This window comes from Doryrhamphus excisus, linkage group LG13 (genome assembly GCF_037039965.1).
Source record: "Doryrhamphus excisus strain RoL-2023G ecotype Guam linkage group LG13, RoL_Dexc_Guam_v1.1, whole genome shotgun sequence".
Classification (NCBI taxonomy): domain Eukaryota; kingdom Metazoa; phylum Chordata; class Actinopteri; order Syngnathiformes; family Syngnathidae; genus Doryrhamphus; species Doryrhamphus excisus.
In genome coordinates this window covers 17,077,241-17,098,568 of record NC_136369.1, presented here as the reverse complement: position 1 = coordinate 17,098,568, position 21,328 = coordinate 17,077,241, and the positions used below count along the sequence as shown (strand labels likewise).

General features: G+C 40.9%; 1 protein-coding gene across 1 annotated transcript in view; it reads right to left on the bottom strand.

The window, feature by feature from the left end:
- The window catches only part of hcn4 (hyperpolarization activated cyclic nucleotide-gated potassium channel 4), a 109,859-nt gene that overhangs the window by 63,365 nt on the left and 25,166 nt on the right, over positions 1 to 21,328 (bottom strand). The window contains exon 2 of the mRNA XM_058089022.2: positions 9,438 to 9,861. Within this exon, the coding sequence (XP_057945005.2) occupies positions 9,438 to 9,861 (424 nt within the window). The remainder of the gene's footprint in view (positions 1 to 9,437; positions 9,862 to 21,328) is intronic.

Below are 21,328 nucleotides of genomic sequence, written 5' to 3'. Positions count from 1 at the left end.
GGGCTCGGCCAGTCGAAACGGTTATGTCGGAGGCATCAGGCACGACGGGAGGACGCCCTCGGAGCTTAGTCATTAGTGCGCTGCCTTGAATCTGATTTAACAGGATGACTAATCCCATCCAAGTCACTGGTTCATCAACAGGAGACAACTCCAATGAGGAGAATATCCGGTCACAGTCTTATTTTTATCCCGCAGACAAGTGACAAGAGGAAGCTGACAGGAGGGGAGACGAGGGAGACGCCATAACAGCTATTTGCTGCGTGTGTGTATGTGTGGTCGTGACGTTGCTTTTCATTTTGAGTTAATTGGGGATGGCGTGTTCAAATTCCCGTCCCCAGTCATATGCATGCGTACGTGCGTGAGAGCGAAAGGGTTAAAGCAGAGGTTACAAAAGGATACTAAGTCCTCTGGAAATGAGTCCAAATCCATGCAATATTGGCAAAAGTCACATTGGTAAACTGTGTGTGCGTGCCTCTGCACACCAGTCTGCACGGCCATCAGTGTAATCGCTGGCATCCGGCCACCAGGACGGAAAAACATGTAGTTTGCAAACAGCATTCTGTCAACATGGCGGTTGGAAGACCACAAGTTTAAATCTGTCTGAAATGGACGCAATCAGGGATAATTCATGACAGGATGATAAGATCATTGCTTAGGCGGGTGACGTAGTTGGAGTCTTTCACCTTCCAAAACGGATTTTTGCACGGTACATTTTTGTTATTGTATGCTAACTGCAAAAATTGTTGGTCATAATTTCCTCAAAAAAACATAAGACACAAATGCAAGGTTATCTTTTCCTAGGAATCTTGTACTTGGTTGATTAGTTAGCTATCCAATATTACCCAAATGAAACTCAATTAACTGCTAACTGCAGCTAAACATGCTAAACTCAAGAAAGGATTTCAAAACCACTTCCACACAGAGTGGGAGAACTTTTTTTTTCTTCAATCATTAGCATGATACCTCCTATATAGTCATGCTAAACTCAAGAAAGGGTTTCAAATAGAGTTTCAAAACCACTTCCACACAGAGTGGGAGAACCTTTTTTTCAGACATGCCGTGGCTAGTGTGAATGTCATCAAATGTCATTTTATGTCTAGTGTCTGATGCCCAGTGACCAGAATAATACATATGACTTGATCATAAAAAAACATAAGACGCAAGTGCAAGGTTATCTTTTCCTATGAATCTTGTACTTGGTTGACTAGTTAGCTATCCAATATTATGCAAATGAAACTCACATAACTGCTGACTGCAGGTCTTGAGTGAAATTACTTAAATCATTAGCATGCTACCTCCTATATAGTCATGCTAAACTCAAAAAAGGGTTTCAAATAGAGTTTCAAAACCACTTCCACACAGAGTGGGAGAACCTTTTTTTCAGACATGCCGTGGCTAGTGTGAATGTCATCAAATGTAATTTTATGTCTAGTGTCTGATGCCCAGTGACCAGAATAATACATATGACTTGATCATAAAAAAAACGTAAGACGCAAGTGCAAGGTTATCTTTTCCTAAGAATCTTGTAGTTGGTCGATTAGTTAGCTATCCAATATTACCAAAATGAAACTCAATTAACTGCTAACTGCAGCTAAACATGCTAAACTCAAGAAAGGGTTTCAAATAGAGTTTCAAAACCACTTCCACACAGAGTGGGAGAACTTTTTTTTCAGACATGCCGTGGCTAGTGTGAATGTAATCAAATGTAATTTTATGTCTAGCGCCTGATGCCTAGTGACAAGATTAAAATACATATGACTTGATCATAAAAAAAACATAAGACGCAAGTGCAAGGTTATCTTTTCCTAGACATGTTGTAGTTGGTTGACAAGTTAGCTATCCAATATTACGCAAATGAAATTCACATAACTGCTAATTGGAGGTTTTGAGTGAAATTACTTCAATCATTAGCATGCTACCTCCTATATAGCCATGCTAAACTCAAGAAAGGGTTTCAAATAGAGTTTCAAAACCACTTCCACACAGAGTGGGAGAACTTTTTTTTCAGACATGCCATGGCTCGTGTGAATGTAATCAAATATAATTTTATGTCTAGTGTCTGATGCCTAGTGACCAGAATAATACATATGATTTGACCATAGGTCATAGATCAGGGGTGGGCAAACTATGGCCCAGGGGCCACATGCGGCCCGCCAAGAGTTTGAATCCGGCCCGCCAGTTGCTTTCTAAGTATTTCAACTTTTAACATACAAATTGGTAACATGACTTGCAAGTCGGATGTCTTATTTAGTAAAAAAAAAACAAACAAAAAACTGTAAAATTTGGTCTGATGTTTAAAGTGCTCCTGAAAAAAGGGACATGAGAACATACTGATAGTGTAACACTTTTACAGATAAAATTAGACAAATAATTCAAAGAAAATTACAAGCATAAAATAGTGTCTGTGTTAAATATATGTTCTGGCCCCCCGTATTATTGTGTTAACTCAATGCGGCCCACGAGTCAAAATATTTGCCCACCCCTGTCATAGGTCATAGTTAATCATGACCATTTTACCGTATTTTACGGACTATAAGTCACACTTTTTTTCATAGGTTGGCTGTTCCTGCGACTTATACTCCAGAGCGACTTATAAATGAAAAAACTGTTTATGTTACATAAACACTGGACACCTTTTCTGTTTATGTTTATTTTTTGTGTAGCTGAATAAGCATTGTGTTAGCATATCTTACACCTATTCAGCCTGTTCTTGGCTTGGCTCTGACCCAGGAAGACCCTCTTTTTTTTTGTTATCTTCTGGCATGGCCCGCCAAAGCGGTTTTGGGGGTCAAGTAGCATGCGCAAGGACACTTCAACTGTTGGTGATTATGTGCCAACATGTCCGAGCTTTGAGCTACTAACACAGTGCGTTCTCCTGAGGACATGCAATTATAAACCCGTGTACGGGCTGAGCCAAGCGGAAGCTAGCTTGCCTGCATTTGCATGGACCCTAAATAGAAGTATCTAAGTAAATAAGGAGTATGGAATTTATGGGTTTTATCCAGACATCTTAAAAAATCGGCCTAAAAAAAAAAAAAAGAAAATCAAATACATGAATATACATGTTTAGCATGGTAACTGCATTATTAAATGAATGATGTTAAATTGTATTTATTTTTATGTATTTGTAGTCAATAAATAAATAAATAAATAATAAAATAATAAATAAAAAAATAAATAATAATAAATAAATAATAAAATAATAAGTCATATAAATAAAAAATAAATAATAATACATTAAAAAATGACTTAAATGATTTTAGGAAAGCAGGAAGTGAACAAATGTAACAGTTACTGATTGTAAAAGTACCAGAAGGAAGAGGTAGGATTTAATAAGCTTTGCTTCTTCCTACTCCTTTTGGACATGTGGAACTGTGAACTGATTATGGGATGCACTCAATTGTAATCTGATGCATGTTCAAATGAAATAAAACCATTACCATAAAAAATAAAATAAAATAAAAAATCGGCCTAGCTATATTTCGTCCTTCTGGATATATTTCATCCTGTACCATCCCTCTGCCTTGACTTGAATCCCTAAAAAAAAGTGCAGTGCAGTGAACCTCACAGAACAAAATATTTTCATGTTAAAATGTTGCTCCCTGCAGTATTAAAGCTACGCCGTGTGCAGTGTTCTGCTCTGCTCAAGTCAAACACTTCCCGCAAGTGTCCTTTGCGTGACTCCTTACTGGGGAGGAAATTAAACTCAAACAAACAACAAAGCCAATGAATCTATGCAACGCTATTCATAGCATGAACGCATTGCTGAAATACAGTATTTTGCCTTTTCTGAAGCTGTTAGCTCATCCTCGGTTGTCTGCCGCTTGTGCCGTGTCAGTGAGGTTTATCTCGTTTAGGCAAGCGATGCCGGATGGCATTCAGTCTTGTTACGAGAGCTAAATATTGCACAGTGTGATGAATCACAAGGATCCTACTCAGCGCCGTGAAAATGACCTTTTTACACTTGTTTTAATACACTCTGTTTCTCTGTAGAGGGAAGATATATACCGTAGCTATGGAAAATATAGCAAACATGGACTTCTCAATAAGCCAGGTATTAATTCAACATTATATTGTATATGTGTATGTGAATGGACACATATACGTATATTTGAATAGCATTCATTCATTCATTTTCGGTTGCAGGGTTGCTGGAGCCTATCCCAGCTGTCTTCGGGCGAGAGGCGGGGTACACACTGGACTGGTCGGCAGCCAATCACAGGGCACATATAGACAAACAACCATTCACACTCACATTCATACCTATGGACAATTTGGAGTCGCCAATTAACCTAGCATGTTTTTGGAATGTGGGAGGAAACCGGAGTACCCGGAGAAAACCCACGCATGCACGGGGAGAACATTCAAACTCCACACAGAGATGGCCGAGGGTGGAATTGAACTCGGGTCTCCTAGCTGTGAGGCCTGCATGCTAACCACTCGTCCCCATCACACATTATTCTGTAAATGACCTCCTCTACTGTAGTATTGCGTGGTATTAAAACTGTGGAAAAAAAGTGAAAAAGTGGAAGTTATGCTTGACATTTTTATCCTTTTTTTAGTCGGGAACCTATACTTTCCTGAAACTTACCTATGTATTACTGCTGATTACTGAAGAACGGAAAAAGGCGGAAACAAACTTTTTTTTCTTTTCTTTCTTTCATACCTTTGGACAATTTGGAGTCGCTAATTAACCTAGCATGTTTTTGGAATGTGGGAGGAAACCGGAGTACCCGGAGAAAACCCACGCATGCACGGGGAGAACATGCAAACACCACACAGAGATGGCCGATTCACAAAAAGCTGTTTTTCTCCCTTTTTAGTTGGGAACTGATATTTTCCTTAAACGTACCTATGTTCTACTGCCAATTAGGTAGAACGGGGATGCACGGGGAGAACACGCTAACACCACACAGAGATGGCCGAGTGTTGAATTGAACTCGGGTCTCCTAGCTGTGAGGCCTGCTTACCAACCACTCCTCCACCGTGAAGCCCATGGTGTTAAATTTCTAAATAAATTTTGATGTAAAAAAACATATTTTTGTGTTGTTTATGTTGTTTTATAGTTATTTCGATATTTGAGCTGTCACAACGAAAGTTATGATTGAAATGTATCGATTCACAAAAAGACGGTTTTATCCCTTTTTAGTTGGGAACTGATATTTTCCTTAAATGTACCTATGTTCTACTGCCAATTAGGTAGAACGGGGATGCACAGGGAGAACACGTAAACTCGAGGGGGGTGGAATCAAACTCGGGTCATCCGCCGTGCAGCCCTGTTTGAATAGCATTTGAATGCGAATGGAAATACAGTAGATGGATGGACTTTCAGGTAAGGTAACATTAACCACATATCCTAAAAAAAGAAGATGTGCTCTTTGAACACAGCGCCATTTCCCTCCCCCCCCCAAAAAATCGACATTAAAAGGGTCACCCTGAAGTGTCAGCGTGAGGTGTTTCTCGCCCGCCATATTCAAATGGCGATGGAGGGGAAACACGGGTGGGAAAAGTCAAAGAGTCAGTCAGGTGGTGAGATGCGGGCGACAAGTTATTCCGCTGTGACAGATGACATTTCTGTGAGGTTGCATCTGGAGTTAGGCTGGCGCTGAGGCAAAGCTGGCCTTTTACTCTGTTTGCCTAACTCGCATTCATCAGTGAGCCTGCCACGCTCGCACGCCACCCACAATGACATAAAACATGTAAATGGCAGCTGGCAGCGTGAGTGCCATGCAGTGTCTCTTTGTGGTATTGTTGCACCCGTAAATTTGTGTTTATGAATGTGTTCGTTCTTCTCGAGTCATGCTAGCGTGCCGCCGGCTGTACACGAGGTATTGATCTTTATTTAATTATCTATTCTGCTTATTTCCTTCCTGTTAACTCATTCAGTAACTTAACATGTAGATGCTCAACTTGTCTGGGGGTCAGCCGTCCTCAAAGAGAACGCTGGCCCCAACATCCCGTGATGCCTTCGTGCCGGCCTCCATGGTTGAAAAATCGGGATTCTCCTCCGAGTGATTCATTTGAACTTTTCCTCTCTTTGAAATGGCATCACAGAGGCCCTGCATGATTAATGTCTAAAATGTGACTAAAATACCGCAGTGAGAGTCGGAATATTTGCAAACAGGTCGTGGTTTATGGGCAGGTCTGGTGAAAATGTGGTTTGATTGGCAATCAGATGCTATTCAGCCACCCCCCCCCCCCTCCCCGATTGCCACGCACACGGGTGAACGCATGTAATTGGAACGTTTTGATTGTGTCAACCGAAAAAAATTAATAGATGTCACAATGGTGTCATTATTGCTGTTGAGCCGCTGATGCCTTGCAATTTTGTTTGCGTTAGGGTGACTGTAGTTTATCTGCTCAATACAAGGCCTGCTTCACTAACGGGTCATGAGAATGGAGGTCATGTGGTCATACAGAACTCATTCAATACCGATACAGATATGGCTGTTATGTTTTTGGGGTTTTTTTTGCACACGAGTTGATGATGCACCTCTCCACTAATGCATTTGATTTCAAAGTACAAAGACCACGAGGTGGCAGAAGTGCATTGGTAAGAGCTCATAATAAAGACAGGGAGGAGTAACTGAGAGCGTGGAGGAGTGTAGCATGTAGAAGGTTACGCATTGTAGGGATTTTAACGCAGACACACACACATACAGTAGTTCAGTTCAAAATATGAACACTGTAAATGGTTCATAGTGTTACATTCATTCATTCATTCATTTTGTACCGCGGGAGGTGCTGGAGCCTATCCAAAGATGTATTTATATGTTGTTGACATTTTGCGCCAGAGGCTGCCTGAGGAGCACAAGAGCCCAGAGGGAGGCTGACGTCATTGCAGCTTCCTCAATGCATTACGGGAAAAATTTAAAATATTTGTTATTTTTTCCTTTGTAAACTCATATTGGTACGTTCGTTCATTTTCTACCGCTTATCCTCACAAGGGGGTGCTGGAGCCTATCCCAGCTGTCTTCGGGCGAGAGGCGGGGTACACGCTGGACTGGTCGCCAGCCAATCACAGAGCACATATAGACAAACAACCATTCACACTCACATTCATACCTATGGACAATTTGGAGTCGCCAATTAACCTAGCATGTTTTTGGAATGTGGGAGTACCCGGAGAAAACCCACGCATGCACAGGGAGAACATGCTAACACCACACAGAGATGGCCGAGGGTGGAATTGAACTTGGGTCTCTTAGCTGTGGGACCTGAGTGCTAACCACTTGTCCACCGTGCTAACCACTCTTCGACCATAATGTTACATTTCAAAATAAATTGGTATTTTGATGTAAAAAAACGTATTTTTGTGTTTTTTATGTTGTTTTATAGTTTCGATATTTGAGCTGTCACAAAAGCAAAACATATTTGTGTCAAATTGGTCATATTTTGAAATGTATCGTTTCACAAAAAGCCAGTTTTGTCACTTTTTAGTGGGGAACTGATATTTTCCTTAAATGTACCTGTGTTCTACTGCCAATTGGGTCAAAAAAACATTTTTTCTGATAAAAAACGGGAGTCTAATCTTTCTTTTGGTAGGTTTATATCGCCATAGAACACAACATAATGTGTGCCTTGAAAGATCAAAATACATTCATATTGGCGGTGAATTTTTTTATACACTTGTACAAGCATTACATATTGCAACACTAGATTATGTACCAAAATGCTACATCAGCACAAAAAACTGATGATCTAGCCTTTTTCCACTTTTTTTGACACAAAACCCAGGGAAGGTGGAACACCCGCCTCCGATGCTACCTTCAAAGACGCAATATTGCCGCCTCCATTCCGTGTCAATGTTGTTTTTGCAGAAACAACCGAGTGTTTTCTCTTGCTAAGGGATTCATGATTTGTCTCAAATAGCCAACCAGTAGTCCGTACTGATGCTTCCCTTTGCACACCGACTACCTCCGAGACCAGTCGAACAAGATCCAACCGGTTTGGAAAGCAACATGAACTTTTCTAATTAATGCTGCAATTACAATCACGCTTGTTTTGCGGAAAAGCCTCTCCAGGCTCTGTGGTCCCACCGCTATCTGGATGGGCGCGGTGAGAGAAATGCCAATCAACACTCTGGTTTCATCAACTCATTGGTGACTGCGGTGCCAAAAAAAAAAAGGAGCCACTTCACTGTGAGCATAATCACAAACAACATCTATCCATACTTCCCCTCCCGAGGGGAAATGGGACGTATACGGTGCTCTGCAAGCGTACCTGCAGTTTGAAGCTTTCAAGGACGGGGACGCAATTTGGATAGTGATTGGATATAGAAACGGAATTAATCTCACATGTTGCATTGTTAGTTTTTGACTATTACTCGGCATAACATTGTTTCTTTGTGAAAATATTCTCATTTCCATATAGAGAACTCTTGTGAGGATAAGCGGTAGAAAATGAACAAATGTACCAATATGAGTTTACAATGGAAAAAATAACAAATCTTTTAAATTTTTACCATAATGCATTGCATCTGCCTGAGGGAGCTGCAATGACATCAGCCTCCCTCTGGGCTCTCGTGCTCCTCAAGCAGCCTCTGGCGCAAAATGTCAACAATGTATAAATACATCTTTGGGATCAAGCGTTCGGGGAGTACAAATGGTACAGTATAAATACGTCTGTGCTATACGGCGGATGAGCGGTTAGCGCGCAGGCCAGGCCACACAGCTCGGAGACCCGAGTTCAATCCCAACCTCTGGCATCTCTGTGTGGAGTTTGCATGTTTTCCCCCGTGCATGCGTGGGTTTTCTCCGGGTACTCCGGTTTCCTCCCACATTCCAAAAACATGCTAGGTTAATTGGCCACTCCAAATTGTCCATAGGTATGAATGTGAGTGTGAATGGTTGTTTGTCTATATGTGCCCTGGGATAGGCTCCAGCACCCCCCGCTACCCTTGTGAGGAGTATAAGTGGTAGAAAATGAACGAATGTACCAATATGAGTTTACAATGGAAAAAATAACAAATCTTTTACATTTTTTACAATGCATTGCATCTGCCTGAGGGAGCTGCAATGATGTCAGCCTCCCTCTGGGCTGTCATGCTCCTCAAGCAGCCTCTGGCGCAAAATGTCAACAATGTATAAATACATCTTTGGGATCAAATACATCTGTGCTATACAGCAGACAAGCGATTAGCGCGCAGGCCACACAGCTCGGAGACCCGAGTTCGATTCCATGGTTGTTTGTCTATACAACCATGTGCCCTATATGAAACTTTTCAGAAACCCTGCTCTACACAGTATCCCATAGCCCATAATGTTTGCAGTCCAAGGTCATAGCTTGTACCTTTTCTAGAGTCAGTTATATCTCCAAGCTGTCAAAAGCAGTACCTTGGAGGATACAACCCCAGTGGCAAGGTACTGTACTCGTCAAGACAAAATATCACACTTACTTTTCAAGTGTACCAACAATGCCTCAGAGTATTTCCCTACCTCTTCCCATTGGTGAATATAACGAATGAGTCTCGAGAGACGCAGTAGCCGCAGCAAGCTGAGGATCTTGGTGAAACGCACGATCCGCAAAGCACGCGCCGTCTTGTAGAAGTCGGAGTCGATGCGCGTCTCCACGATAAGAAAGATGTAGTCCACCGGAATGGAGGAGATGAAGTCCACCACGAACCAGCTCCGCAAGTACTTGATCTTGATCTGCTGCGGGTCTAGGATGATCTCTGTGTTGTCCTCTTTGACAATACCCGTTCGGAAGTTGAGCACCAGGTCCATGAGGAAGAACGTATCGGAGACCACATTGAAGACAATCCAAGGGGGCGTGTGCTCGTCTTTGAAGAATGTGATGCCTACGGGGATGATGATGAGGTTGCCCACCATCAGTAGCAGCATGGTCAAGTCCCAGTAAAACCTAGTTGGGAAACAGGAAAGACACAGTTAACTCAGTGTCCCGAAAACACGAAATAAAACCCAACCATCCATTTTCAATGCCACATATTCCGCACAGGATCATGGCTGAGCTAGTACCTATCCCAATTAGTTTAAACTTCATAGAAAAAGCCAAAGAATAACCACGTTTGGCAGAGGTAACAAATGCTTACAGACCCAAATCCACTTAAAAACTCAAAACAAATGTATTTTGAATGCTTGGGTTGCACACAGTATATTGCAACACATACATTGTTATCACAGAAACAAATACAGACGGGTTAGCAAAGAGCACTGATGTATCGACCCAATACATTTGACCATGGTCAGTCAAAAACTTGAGCATATTGGAAGTCCTAAACGGCTCAAAATCAGGTTCCACACAAGCTAGTAGCTACTTTTCCAGGGGGAAAATGCCGCCGGAATGGATTGCGTTTGGATTTCAAGTGTCCATTGTGTTTTTCAGCATGATAAGTTAGCAAAGCCTCAAAAAAAAAAACATGTTTTTATAATAATGCTGCATGATTTACCTTCATATTACACTCAACATCCGGAAAACGGCAACAATCTAGTGCATCCTTGACACCCAGCATGGATTAAATGAGTTCGAAACATCCTATTTACATCCCAATTGTTGCTTATATTAGCTTCTCTACATGACGTTTAATCCAGCGGTGGATAAATGTGGATTAATCTTACCTCATTGTTCGCAAGGAAAACGTAAGCGCATATTCAATACATGCTCTGCCTTGCTTTGACTGAAGCTCAACTTGAAAGCTATTTGCTGTTTGGACACTAAATCTGGACTTGAAGGTCAGTGAGGGTTAACTGCTAATTATAAGGCACACCGTGACTTCGTCCGAGTTTGGATATAAATTACACTCCACTGCCAGGCTCAGTAAGTGAATCCAGATTGGCTCTTTTGTGTTAAGAGTGATATATCCTGGATACTTCATAGAGTGCGCTATGAAGAGGGGGTGGTTCTGCGGTTCTGCATTGTTCACCGGAGCAATGACATCAGATGATTTACCCCCCTTTAACTGGGCCGTAAAGGGCTGCGGCTGTGCAAAAGTAATTCCACGGCGAGGGCCCTTATGTAGGTATGCTGTGGGTAACATAAGAAGAATAAGGGAACTCCATTTTTCTGCAAGCTCGCAAGACTGCAGCAATTAATTACAGCTCTTTCAATTTCCACTGATGTCTATTGATTCTGTAGTTGATTCATGCTGTGTTGGAGTAAATGTCACAAGGGCCTACAATGAAGAACTGCGGGCAGGGCCAATATTCTTAAAGGAATAAAAAAAATTATAATAAATCACTTTTTAATCTTGAAGAAAATCTATAAAAATCCATAAAAAATTAAATTTACAATTTTAAGGGCTACACCAACAGAAACTATTCTTAAAATAACAGTATAATAAAATGATATATAAACAAAGGTATGTATTTTAAAATATAATAAAATATATAAAATGAATGAATATTATTATATTATTATATTATTATATTATTATATTATTATATTATTATATTATTGTATTATTATATTAATATATTATTATATTATTATATTATTATATTATTATATTATTATATTATTAATATAAATGAAAATTAATATAATATAATTAATATAAATGAATGTAATAACCACAAATACATGAAATACATTGATTAATGCCACTAATTTTACTTAAAATTTTAAATTTCAATATGACATAAAAGGTCTAACAGAGGAAAAGTGATTTTATCTGAAAACATGTATATAATTAATATAATAAAATGATATACAAACAAAGGTATGTATTTTAAAATATAATAAAATATATAAAATGAATGAATAATATAATATTATGATAAAATGATATTATGATATTATGATATTATATTATGATATTATTGATATAAATGAAATGTAATATAAATTATATAAATGAATGTAATAACCACAAATACATAAAATACATTGATTAATGCCACTAATTTTACTTACAATTTTAAATTTCAATATGACACAAAAAGTCTAACAGAGGAAAAGTGATTTTATCTGAAAATAAAGCTATATAATATTATGAGAAAAGGGTACAGCTTAGTCCTCGTGAAGTTATGCCTTTTTGTCATACATTATTTTCTTTCTTTGGCTAATATTGTGATTTTATTTTTGTGTTTAATACAATTTTTGTTTTGGAATGGGGTCTTAAGTTACGAAATGGAAGTTTTATCTTTGAGCATGCAAATGTGTCTTAGCACTGCACCAAAACAAGGGAATTGAGAGTGAAGTTGTTGGCCCATGCAGACATAATCTGTGGATGTTGTATCCCTCTTGAGTGGGAAACAAAAAGCCTTGAAAGCTACACAGGCTGTCGAGTTACTGTCGGTTACAATGTACAAGGATTACATTTTACAAGAGTCCAAGTCCCAGTGTATACAAACACCCCTGTGTCTCATACACACACATATATATATATGACAAACACCAGAGAGGAACCAGTGACAGTAATTGGAATTCTTCAAAGTAAAAAGGGTATCTACTGTTTCAGCTGGCTGTCAAGTGGCGTTATATTTAGACAGACCTTGCCACCGCTGAGTTTGCTCGCGCTGAAACGGAAAGCCCCAGAGAACACGGAAATCTTCAAAAGGAGAAATGCTTACATAGGTAATGACATTTGTACTTGTAGCGCACGTACTATAGGGCATGAATATTCATTAGAGCTGCACAGTTTACGAGTGGATGCTGGTGCGAGTGGAGTGGCTGACACGGCCCAAAAAGACATTTTTGCTGTTGTTTTGCTATTTGCATATCAAGCGTGAGTCCAACACAAATGTATCTAATATCTCGTATACATAAAGTTGGTAAAACGTGGAGTTCTTTTTTTGAGGGCAAGTCACAGTACAGTGAAGGGTTGATGGAGTCAGTCATTACACACAGCAACAGTAAGTGGTCAGTTCAATGAAACACCGGTCAGTCAAGTCAAGTCAATGTTGACAGGTCATGGCAGTTGCTGGTTGGATCCGACATTCAAACTTCATTGATCGGTCTCAAATGTCAGTCTTTAACACTACTACTGGTAATTGGTGGATTACATCACCCTCTTCATTGTTCAGTCAAGTCAAGTCAATCATGACACGTCGTGGCAGTTGCTGGTTGGATACAACATTCAAACTTCATTGATCGGTCTCAAATGTCAGTCTTTAACACTAGTACCGGTAATTGGTGGATTACATCACAGTCTTCATTGGTCAGTCAAGTCAATCATGACACGTCGTGGCAGTTGCTGGTCGGAAACGACAGTCAAACTTCATTGGTCAGTATCCATGTCAGTCTTTAACACTAGTACTGGTAATTGGTGGATTACGTCACCCTCTTCATTGGTCAGTCATCAAGTTGAGTGCCAGTCATTGGTTGGTTCTCACATTCAAACTTAATTGTTCAACATTTCAGTGTTTAACACTAGTACCAATAATTGGTGGATTATGTCCCCCCTTCATTGTTCAGTCTTCAAGTTGAGTATTGGAAATTGTGCCAGTCATTGGTTGGTTCTGACATTCAAACTTCATTGGTCAGTCAACATGTCAGTCTTTAACACTAGTACCGGTAATTGGTGGATTATGTCACCCTCTTCATTGGTCAGTCTTCAAGCTGAGTATTACACATTGTGCCAGTTATTGGTTGGTTCTGACATTCAAACTTCATTGGTCAGTCAACATGTCAGTCTTTAACAGTAGTACCGGTAATTGGTGGATTATGTCACCCTCTTCATTGGTCAGTCTTCAAGCTGAGTTGTGCCAGTTATTGGTTGGTTCATTGTCATGTCATTGGTCAGTCAACATGTTTAACACTGATTACGTCACTCTCTTCATTGGTCAGTCAGTCAATCATGATATTTCGTGGCAGTTGCTGGTTGGATACAACAGTCAAACTTCATTGGTCAGTCTCCATGTCAGTCTTTAACACTAGCACCGGTAATTGGTGGATTACGTCACCCTCTTCATTGGTCAGTCGTCAAGTTGAGTATTACACATTGTGCCAAGTTATTGGTTGGTTCCCACATTCAAACTTCATTGGTCAGTCAACATGTCAAACAGCATAGACTGTACCCTTTAGTGTTTTTCAGTGAGTCAACTTGGTGAGAAACCATGACGCTGGTCAACTATTTTGGTTTTTACCTGTTTTTTGTCTCTGATAAACAATAGTAACTAAAGTGACACAGAGAGTGATACATTCATTGAAACTAATCAGTGTGTTACAACACTTCTATTGCAAATATCGATCCAAAATCGGTGGCAAAGGTTGAAGAAATGTCTTAGGAAACATGATTAATTTCCAGATGGCATTAAATGTGGCTCCTTTACAACAAGGGAAACTATATAAGTAGAGTTAAATAAGTTGTGTGGCTCCAGGTGGGTTTTAATTTGGTGGTAAATGACTCTTTTGATGCTAAAGGTTGCCGACCCCTGTCCTAATTTATATAGCAATAATGAGGGTTCCCTATATATAGGACATTTAGTACACCTTCAAAGACTTGGTGTCCCCTACAGTGATGACTCTTCCACAAAGGTGTCCTCCCATGGCATCATGCGTGTGCGTGTGTGCGTTTGCGTACGATGAATTGCATGTGTAGAATAAACGCTTGCGGCTCCTCCTTTTCGCTCTCCTAGTATTCTCCTAATGGAGGTCAGGCCACCTAAACTTAGCAGAGATCCATTTACTGTGTTTTATTATGCATCGGGACTCTTGACATAGAAGAAGATTGTTCTATAAATACGAAGCAGCAAACACAGGCGGGATGCGGACATTTGAAAGGCATTAAATGTTTGCGTGTGGTGGTGTGCTGGAAATAAAATGAATTAATAAATACAAGTCAAATTAAAATTACAAGCTAGGTGGTAGAAAGTACAAAAATTAAATCTTGAGCTGAGCATTATTGCTTGTTACGGTATTGATAGGTCAACATACCGGTAGCCCTGACATTTTTTTCTCCGTCTGGAGGGACGGGGGAACGACCGGATCGGCTCTCCGGTGGGAAGGCCGGGGACGGAAGAAACATGTTGTCACCCTGAGAGTGCTTGGGACTACACGATAAGCCTCTCTCCTTCTCCTCACCCTGACAGTCACGCTTACCTGGGAGGAGCGGCGAGGGCCGGCACAAACAGCCCAAAATGGATGCACATTTTAGCTTCAGGCTACCATGTTTCATATGGACATACCGCAGGGGATACGCCGATGGGGTCTACCAAGTCTAGTATAGAAAGAGAGCATGTCACCTGTTATATCAGGTGGCAGTGGAAGGTTTCCATATATGTGCTTCTCCACAATAATAATAATAATAATAATAATAATACCAAGTATGATTGCTACAAACAGCTCCCAAAATCCTGTGCAATAACCGTGCAATAACTGTGCAATAAACCTGTGGCTGAACATGTATTCTAGTCACCAGGTGTCTGTAATGTTACTGTAATGTTTGATGAGACACACAAGCACCAGCTCAAAACAGGCAATAATAATAATCACAATAATACACAGGCTACTGTTGTGGCCAAAAATCCACAGCAGGCAAAAATTCCATTCTGAACCCTCAATGTCACTTCCTGTTTGCCCTCCACTCAGGTCCCCTTAAGCACCAGAACACATTTACAGCAACACACAAGCGCATGAGTCTTATTTATGTGTAAGATGACTTATTTTCTGTTCTTATGTCTACTTATGACAAGTGGTTAGCAGGCAGGCCTCACAGCTAGGAGACCCGAGTTCGATTCCACCATCTCTGTGTGGAGTTTGCATGTTCTCCCCGTGCATGCATGGGTTTTCTCCGGGTACTCCGGTTTCCTCCCACATTCCAAAAACATGCTAGGTTAATTAGCGACTCCAAATTGTCCATGGGTATGAATGTGAGTGTGAATGGTTGTTTGTCTATATGTGCCCTGTGATTGGCTGGCGACCAGTCCAGGGTGTACCCCGCCTCTCGCCTGAAGACAGCTGGGATAGGCTCCAGCACCCCCGTGACCCTTGTGAGGAAAAGTGGTAGAAAATGAATGAATGAATGAATGAGTGTCTACTATACGCTGTATAATATAATAATATATATGACTTAAGACTGTATAATAATAATGTTAAACCCATATTTACAAGGTCATAAATGCTCTAGCTATAAAAAATATTCTATTTATGAAGAAGAAATCCTATTTCAGGGAAATTATCACAGTTGGATCTGGAGCTAATTTACCCTTATATAAGAGGGATACATTAAGTTCCTGGGTTGTCATTGGTCAGTCTACATGTCAGGTGACGACACACAGTGCCAGAGATTGGTTGACTCCAATCACACATAACTTAACCAGTCAAGTTAATGTTTATCAATATGAATTGTCGTGGAAATGAATCAATTATGCCACATTTGTCATTAGTCAACCTACATGTCAATCATTATACAACATTACATGTGTTAATTTTGTGTTTCCACACATTTGTTATACATAAAGATAGAATATATAGATGGATTTCAAGCTATATTCTTATGTTGTAACCTACTGAGTGAATATGGACGCGAGTGGAGCGATGGTGAGCTTTCATGAGCTAGGAAACCTTGTGTGCTCTGCAAATGTGACTGAAACCGATCTGACTTTGCATAATGAATGATTAATTTGTTTGCTGATAATGTGTGTGTTTGCCTACGTTTGTGTGAGCATGACACCCTCACAAATGTGTTATGTTTAATATCAACAAACAAACTGCGCAAATTGGCTTGTATTCCATTTTAAAGTTGACGGAAACGGTTAGTTGAAATCATGTCCGAGGATGGAAGTTAACAAATAACTCAGTGTTGGAACAACAAACTCATCAGTCATGAAGCCCCGAGGAGAAAATAACACGACATGATTTTTATCTAAAGTATCAAGTTTTTATATACTTTTTCCAAGGTGGCTGCGTCTCAATACTTAGCTGACACAGCAGTTTTCCAATGTCTAATTACAGTTGAGGTTAAATAAAACGGACAGAGCAGCAGCCCCATTAAATCCGTGGTCATGTTTGAAAGAATGAATTAGCAGGAATGAATAACAATGAAGCACGCAGGGCTTTGGTTGAGGAGAAAGGCGGCGAGAAAAAAAAAAAAAAAAAATCTCTTCATTTTTACATGCTCTAACTTTTAGCTGCAGGGAGAGTAAATCTATCAAAAGGCTGTCACACTTAAAAGGGAGAACATCTGTAACAACAACAACAAAAACACTGCCCATAAAAAGAGCAGCCCGTTGGTTTTAAAACACGCCATTTGGCAAACACAGCAAGATTTAAGCATCTCAGAGGAAAAAGAAATACAGGTTAAAAGGGTTAATCCTATTTTTGTTATCACCCGCTCCAATGAACTGTCATAACGCCGCCGTCTTTGCTAAGCACAGCCGGCAGGCACACTGCAAGCACATCACTGACACTGGGGCTGCGCGGTTGAAAGTGGCTATATTTAGGTGAGGCACACTGTTTTATCAAGCCTACGCTAAGAAGATTTCATCAGAAGTTGAGGCAAATCTCCCCAACCTGAGGCTGTAAGAAAAAATCCCCCCCCCCCCCCCCAAAAAAAACCCCTACCTTAGCCAACGGTGCTAAAATAACTCCATCAATACAGCAAGTAGTTCTATTGTAGGACAACCATGTGATTTTTTTGTGTGTCAATGGAGTCAAAAGTTATGACTCCACGTTACAAAAGCATAGAGTCACAACAAAAACTTTTACAGTTAAGTCCCTACAAATGCAAAAAAAAATATATTCACTTTTGGATGCTTCTAAGTTTGTTCAGGTAACATTTTTGGACCCAAAAATCCCACACAACAAAATCCCTAACTTTAAAATTATAAGTATCATACTGTATCTTCAACTGGTTGAGAGTTACTTTTACCACAATATATCCTCTCCAGGGACAATACCTAGAAATTCAACTTGCATGTACTTGCATTTGGTGAGACACACAAGCACCAGCTTTGCTTTCATTGTTTTTATTACCTCACAACAGGCAATAATAATAATAATAATCACAATAATACACGGGCTACTGTTGTGGCCAAAAATCCACAGCAGGTTAAAACTCGCTTCTGAACCACCAACGTCACTTCCTGTTTGCCCTCCACTCAGTTCCCCCCAATCACCTGTAAACATTTACAGCAACACACAAGTCCATGACTGTTTTTTAGGTGTAAGATGTCTTATTTTCTTATGTCTACTTTTGGCTGCACAGCGGAAGAGTGGTTAGCGCGCAGTCCTCACAGCTAGGAGACCCGAGTTCAATTCCACCCTCGGCCATCTCTGTGCACGTTCTCCCCGTGCATGTGTGGGTTTTCTCCGGGTATTCCCACATTCCAAAAACATGCTAGGTTAGTGTCAGGGGGTAGTGTCAGAGCTGTAATAGAGATGAGACAGTCTCATTCCTGTCAGTGTGTGTGTGTGTGTGTAAGGTGTGTAAGGTGATGCTGAGACAGCGGTGTGAAGTCTAACCTCCAAGACTCACTTCTGCCCAAATGTCACTTGTTTGACGTCATCCCGTGTCTAATTATCTGATTGCAGTACGTCGTGTTTCATCAAATCAAATAGTCTGCTTCACTGGATTCTCTGTTACGTGCTGATGAATGCCGGATATTTTGGTTGCGGCTCTGATGCGGGGTATCGGTGTGACAGAGACTTCTCCGGCCTAACAAGTTAGAGACTATTATAATTTAGTAAGTTGTTTTGAGGGCAGAAGACGAAAACTAGCAAAAAAACAAAACAGAGCATGCTGTCGCAATATGGGCACAACAATGTACTGCTTCTGCTTCTTCTGTTTTGTCAAATGTAGTCAAAGTGAATAGCAACAACTGACAGAAGTGCTTATGTAATTAAGTCAGGTAGATTACTAATAGCTAACATTTTTAACACCTCAAAGCACAGTGTTGAGAAAGGACCTCTTTTTAACTGATCTTGCCGGCCATATTTAGTATATTTCTCAGAGGGCTGCCACGTTGGCTAATGGAAATCCACTTAAGTAATTAAGGCTAACAGATGAAAATTGCATAGCAAATAGACATGCAATAACAGGAAGCTTTGTGTCGTGAAGTAGAGACTCGTAGGTGCCCATTGAAGTACTTTTAAGGCTTGATAAATGGTTTGGACTATAGAACCTGGTACAAATATAGTGCTTTTACAAATTTCCCCACTGAGGGACGAATAAAGGCATATCTTAATCTTAATCTTAATCTTTGTAATGTTACAGCATAAGTGAACCACAGCTCCCCTGTGTCAGCTGCACTCATACACCGACCGACAGACGATGACGCTGCCTTCATCCTTCATTCATTCATTTTCTACCGTTTATCCTCATGAGGGTCTATCCCAGCTGAGAGGCGGGGTCGCGTTTCCCTGGACTGGTCGCCAGCCAATCACAGGGCACATATAGACAAACAACCATTCACACTCACATTCATACCCACGCAGAAAACTCACGCATTCACAGGGAGAACATGCAAACTCCACACAGAGATGGCCGAGGGTGGAATTGAACTTGGGTCTCTGAGCTGTGAGGTCTGCGTGCTAACCACTTATCTACCATGCAGCCGAATATAATCATGTTTTTGGAATGTGGGAGGAAATCGGAGTACACCGGAGAAAAACACGGAAATTGGTGGAATCGAACTTGGGTCTCCTCGCTGTGTGGCATGCACGCTAACACTCAATCACCGTGCAGCCCTCTTTGGGAGTCATATTGGACATTAAACTGAGTATTTTTACATGGTTTGACTGGTCCTGCGACTTATACTCCGGAGAGACTTATACAGTATATGTTTTTTTTTTCATTGACAACAACAAGAGGGTCGCGGAGCCTATCCCAGCTGTCTTCGGGTGAAAGGCTGGGACTGGTGGCCAGCCAATCACAGGGCACATATAGACAAACAACCATTCACACTCACATTCATACCTATGGACAATTTGGAGTCGCCAATTAACCTAGCATGTTTTTGGAATGTGGGAGGAAAACGGAGTACCCGGGAAAAACCCACGCATGTATGAGGAGAACATGCAAACTCCACACGGAAAGGCCCATTGGTGGAATCGAACTGAGGTCTCCTAGCTGTGTGGCCTGCACACTAACACTGGTCCACCGTGCAGCCCTCTTTGGGAGTCATATTGGACATTAAAATGAGTATTTTTACATGGTTTGACTGGTCCTGTGACTTATACTCCGGAGAGACTTATACAGTATATGTTTTGTTTTTTACATTAACAACAAACAGAGGGCGCTCCGGGCTTGTTTGCCTTGTGTCCGTTCCTCCTCTCGCTCCTGTGCCACTGAAAATTTAACGTTTTTTAACATTAATTAAAATGGAAACATCAACAAAAACAACCGAGCAAGACGGAACACAAATGCAACAAAAAAGAAATTCATATTGTGCAGATTACAAGCAAGTAAACTAGTTATGTTATGTTGTTTAGGTTAATATAATATTAATTTGTTCCTTTATCACACCTATTTAGCCTGTTTTTCTACATTTTTATTGTTATTACTATAATTATCTGCCAAGGACTTCCAGCAGCACAAACAGCTATTTGTATTTGTGACGCGGTGGTGCAGTGTGTCATTGTAGGGCTGCAGCAGACATGCGAAGGACACAAGGCTGTCCAGCCGGTGCCATCAGCATGCACTTATCCAACTAGCATGTGCCAATATCTGTGCTCTCTAGCTTTTGTGGTCTGTCACGCTGCCAGTAATTGTGTCTGTGTTTTATCACGATGCCTTGTTATCTCCAAGAAGGTCCTTGGGGTTAAGTCACAAGGTTCACTGTCAGCCAGCGATGAGTGTGGCAGAGGAAAACACTGGCCAGGGCCGAAAAAACAACAGCCCGCTATATACCGCCATCTCGGCTCGGAGAGAGGGAAGCTGAACGTGTGCTAAGATAATGTCGTGTCTATAATAGCAGGAACCGACCACTGTACACTGTCACCTCGTGCCCTTGTTGGGGGGCTGCGGCGTACTGCATCGTTATTTATCTTCACCACTCCAGGCACCGCAATCACCAAATGGAGCAGCCACAATGAAAGCCTTTTCTTATCCATCTCCAAAATGATAATCTGAGGTCAAAGAGCAAGAGAAGGAGTACTGTAGGTGGACCACAAAAGTTGGGTTAGAGAAAATGACAAGCTGATATGAATGAACGGAACAGACACACACTAGGGAAGGGCGGAGGGGGGGGGGGGCGCTTACCAACAAACTGTCAATTAGCAGCCGCCAGCTTTTTCGCCTTGGTTGCCCTTGTCGCTTGTTCTGTATGAATGGCGCCATCACAAAGTTGACCTGGCATTTTTCCACCCTTTTCACACACTTCCAGCTTCTGAAGCAGTATCACAACGATAACAATAAAAGGATATCCCACAATAGCAGGACAGGAATATGAAGTATAACGCTTTACACTTAGTACTCCCCCCCCCGCCC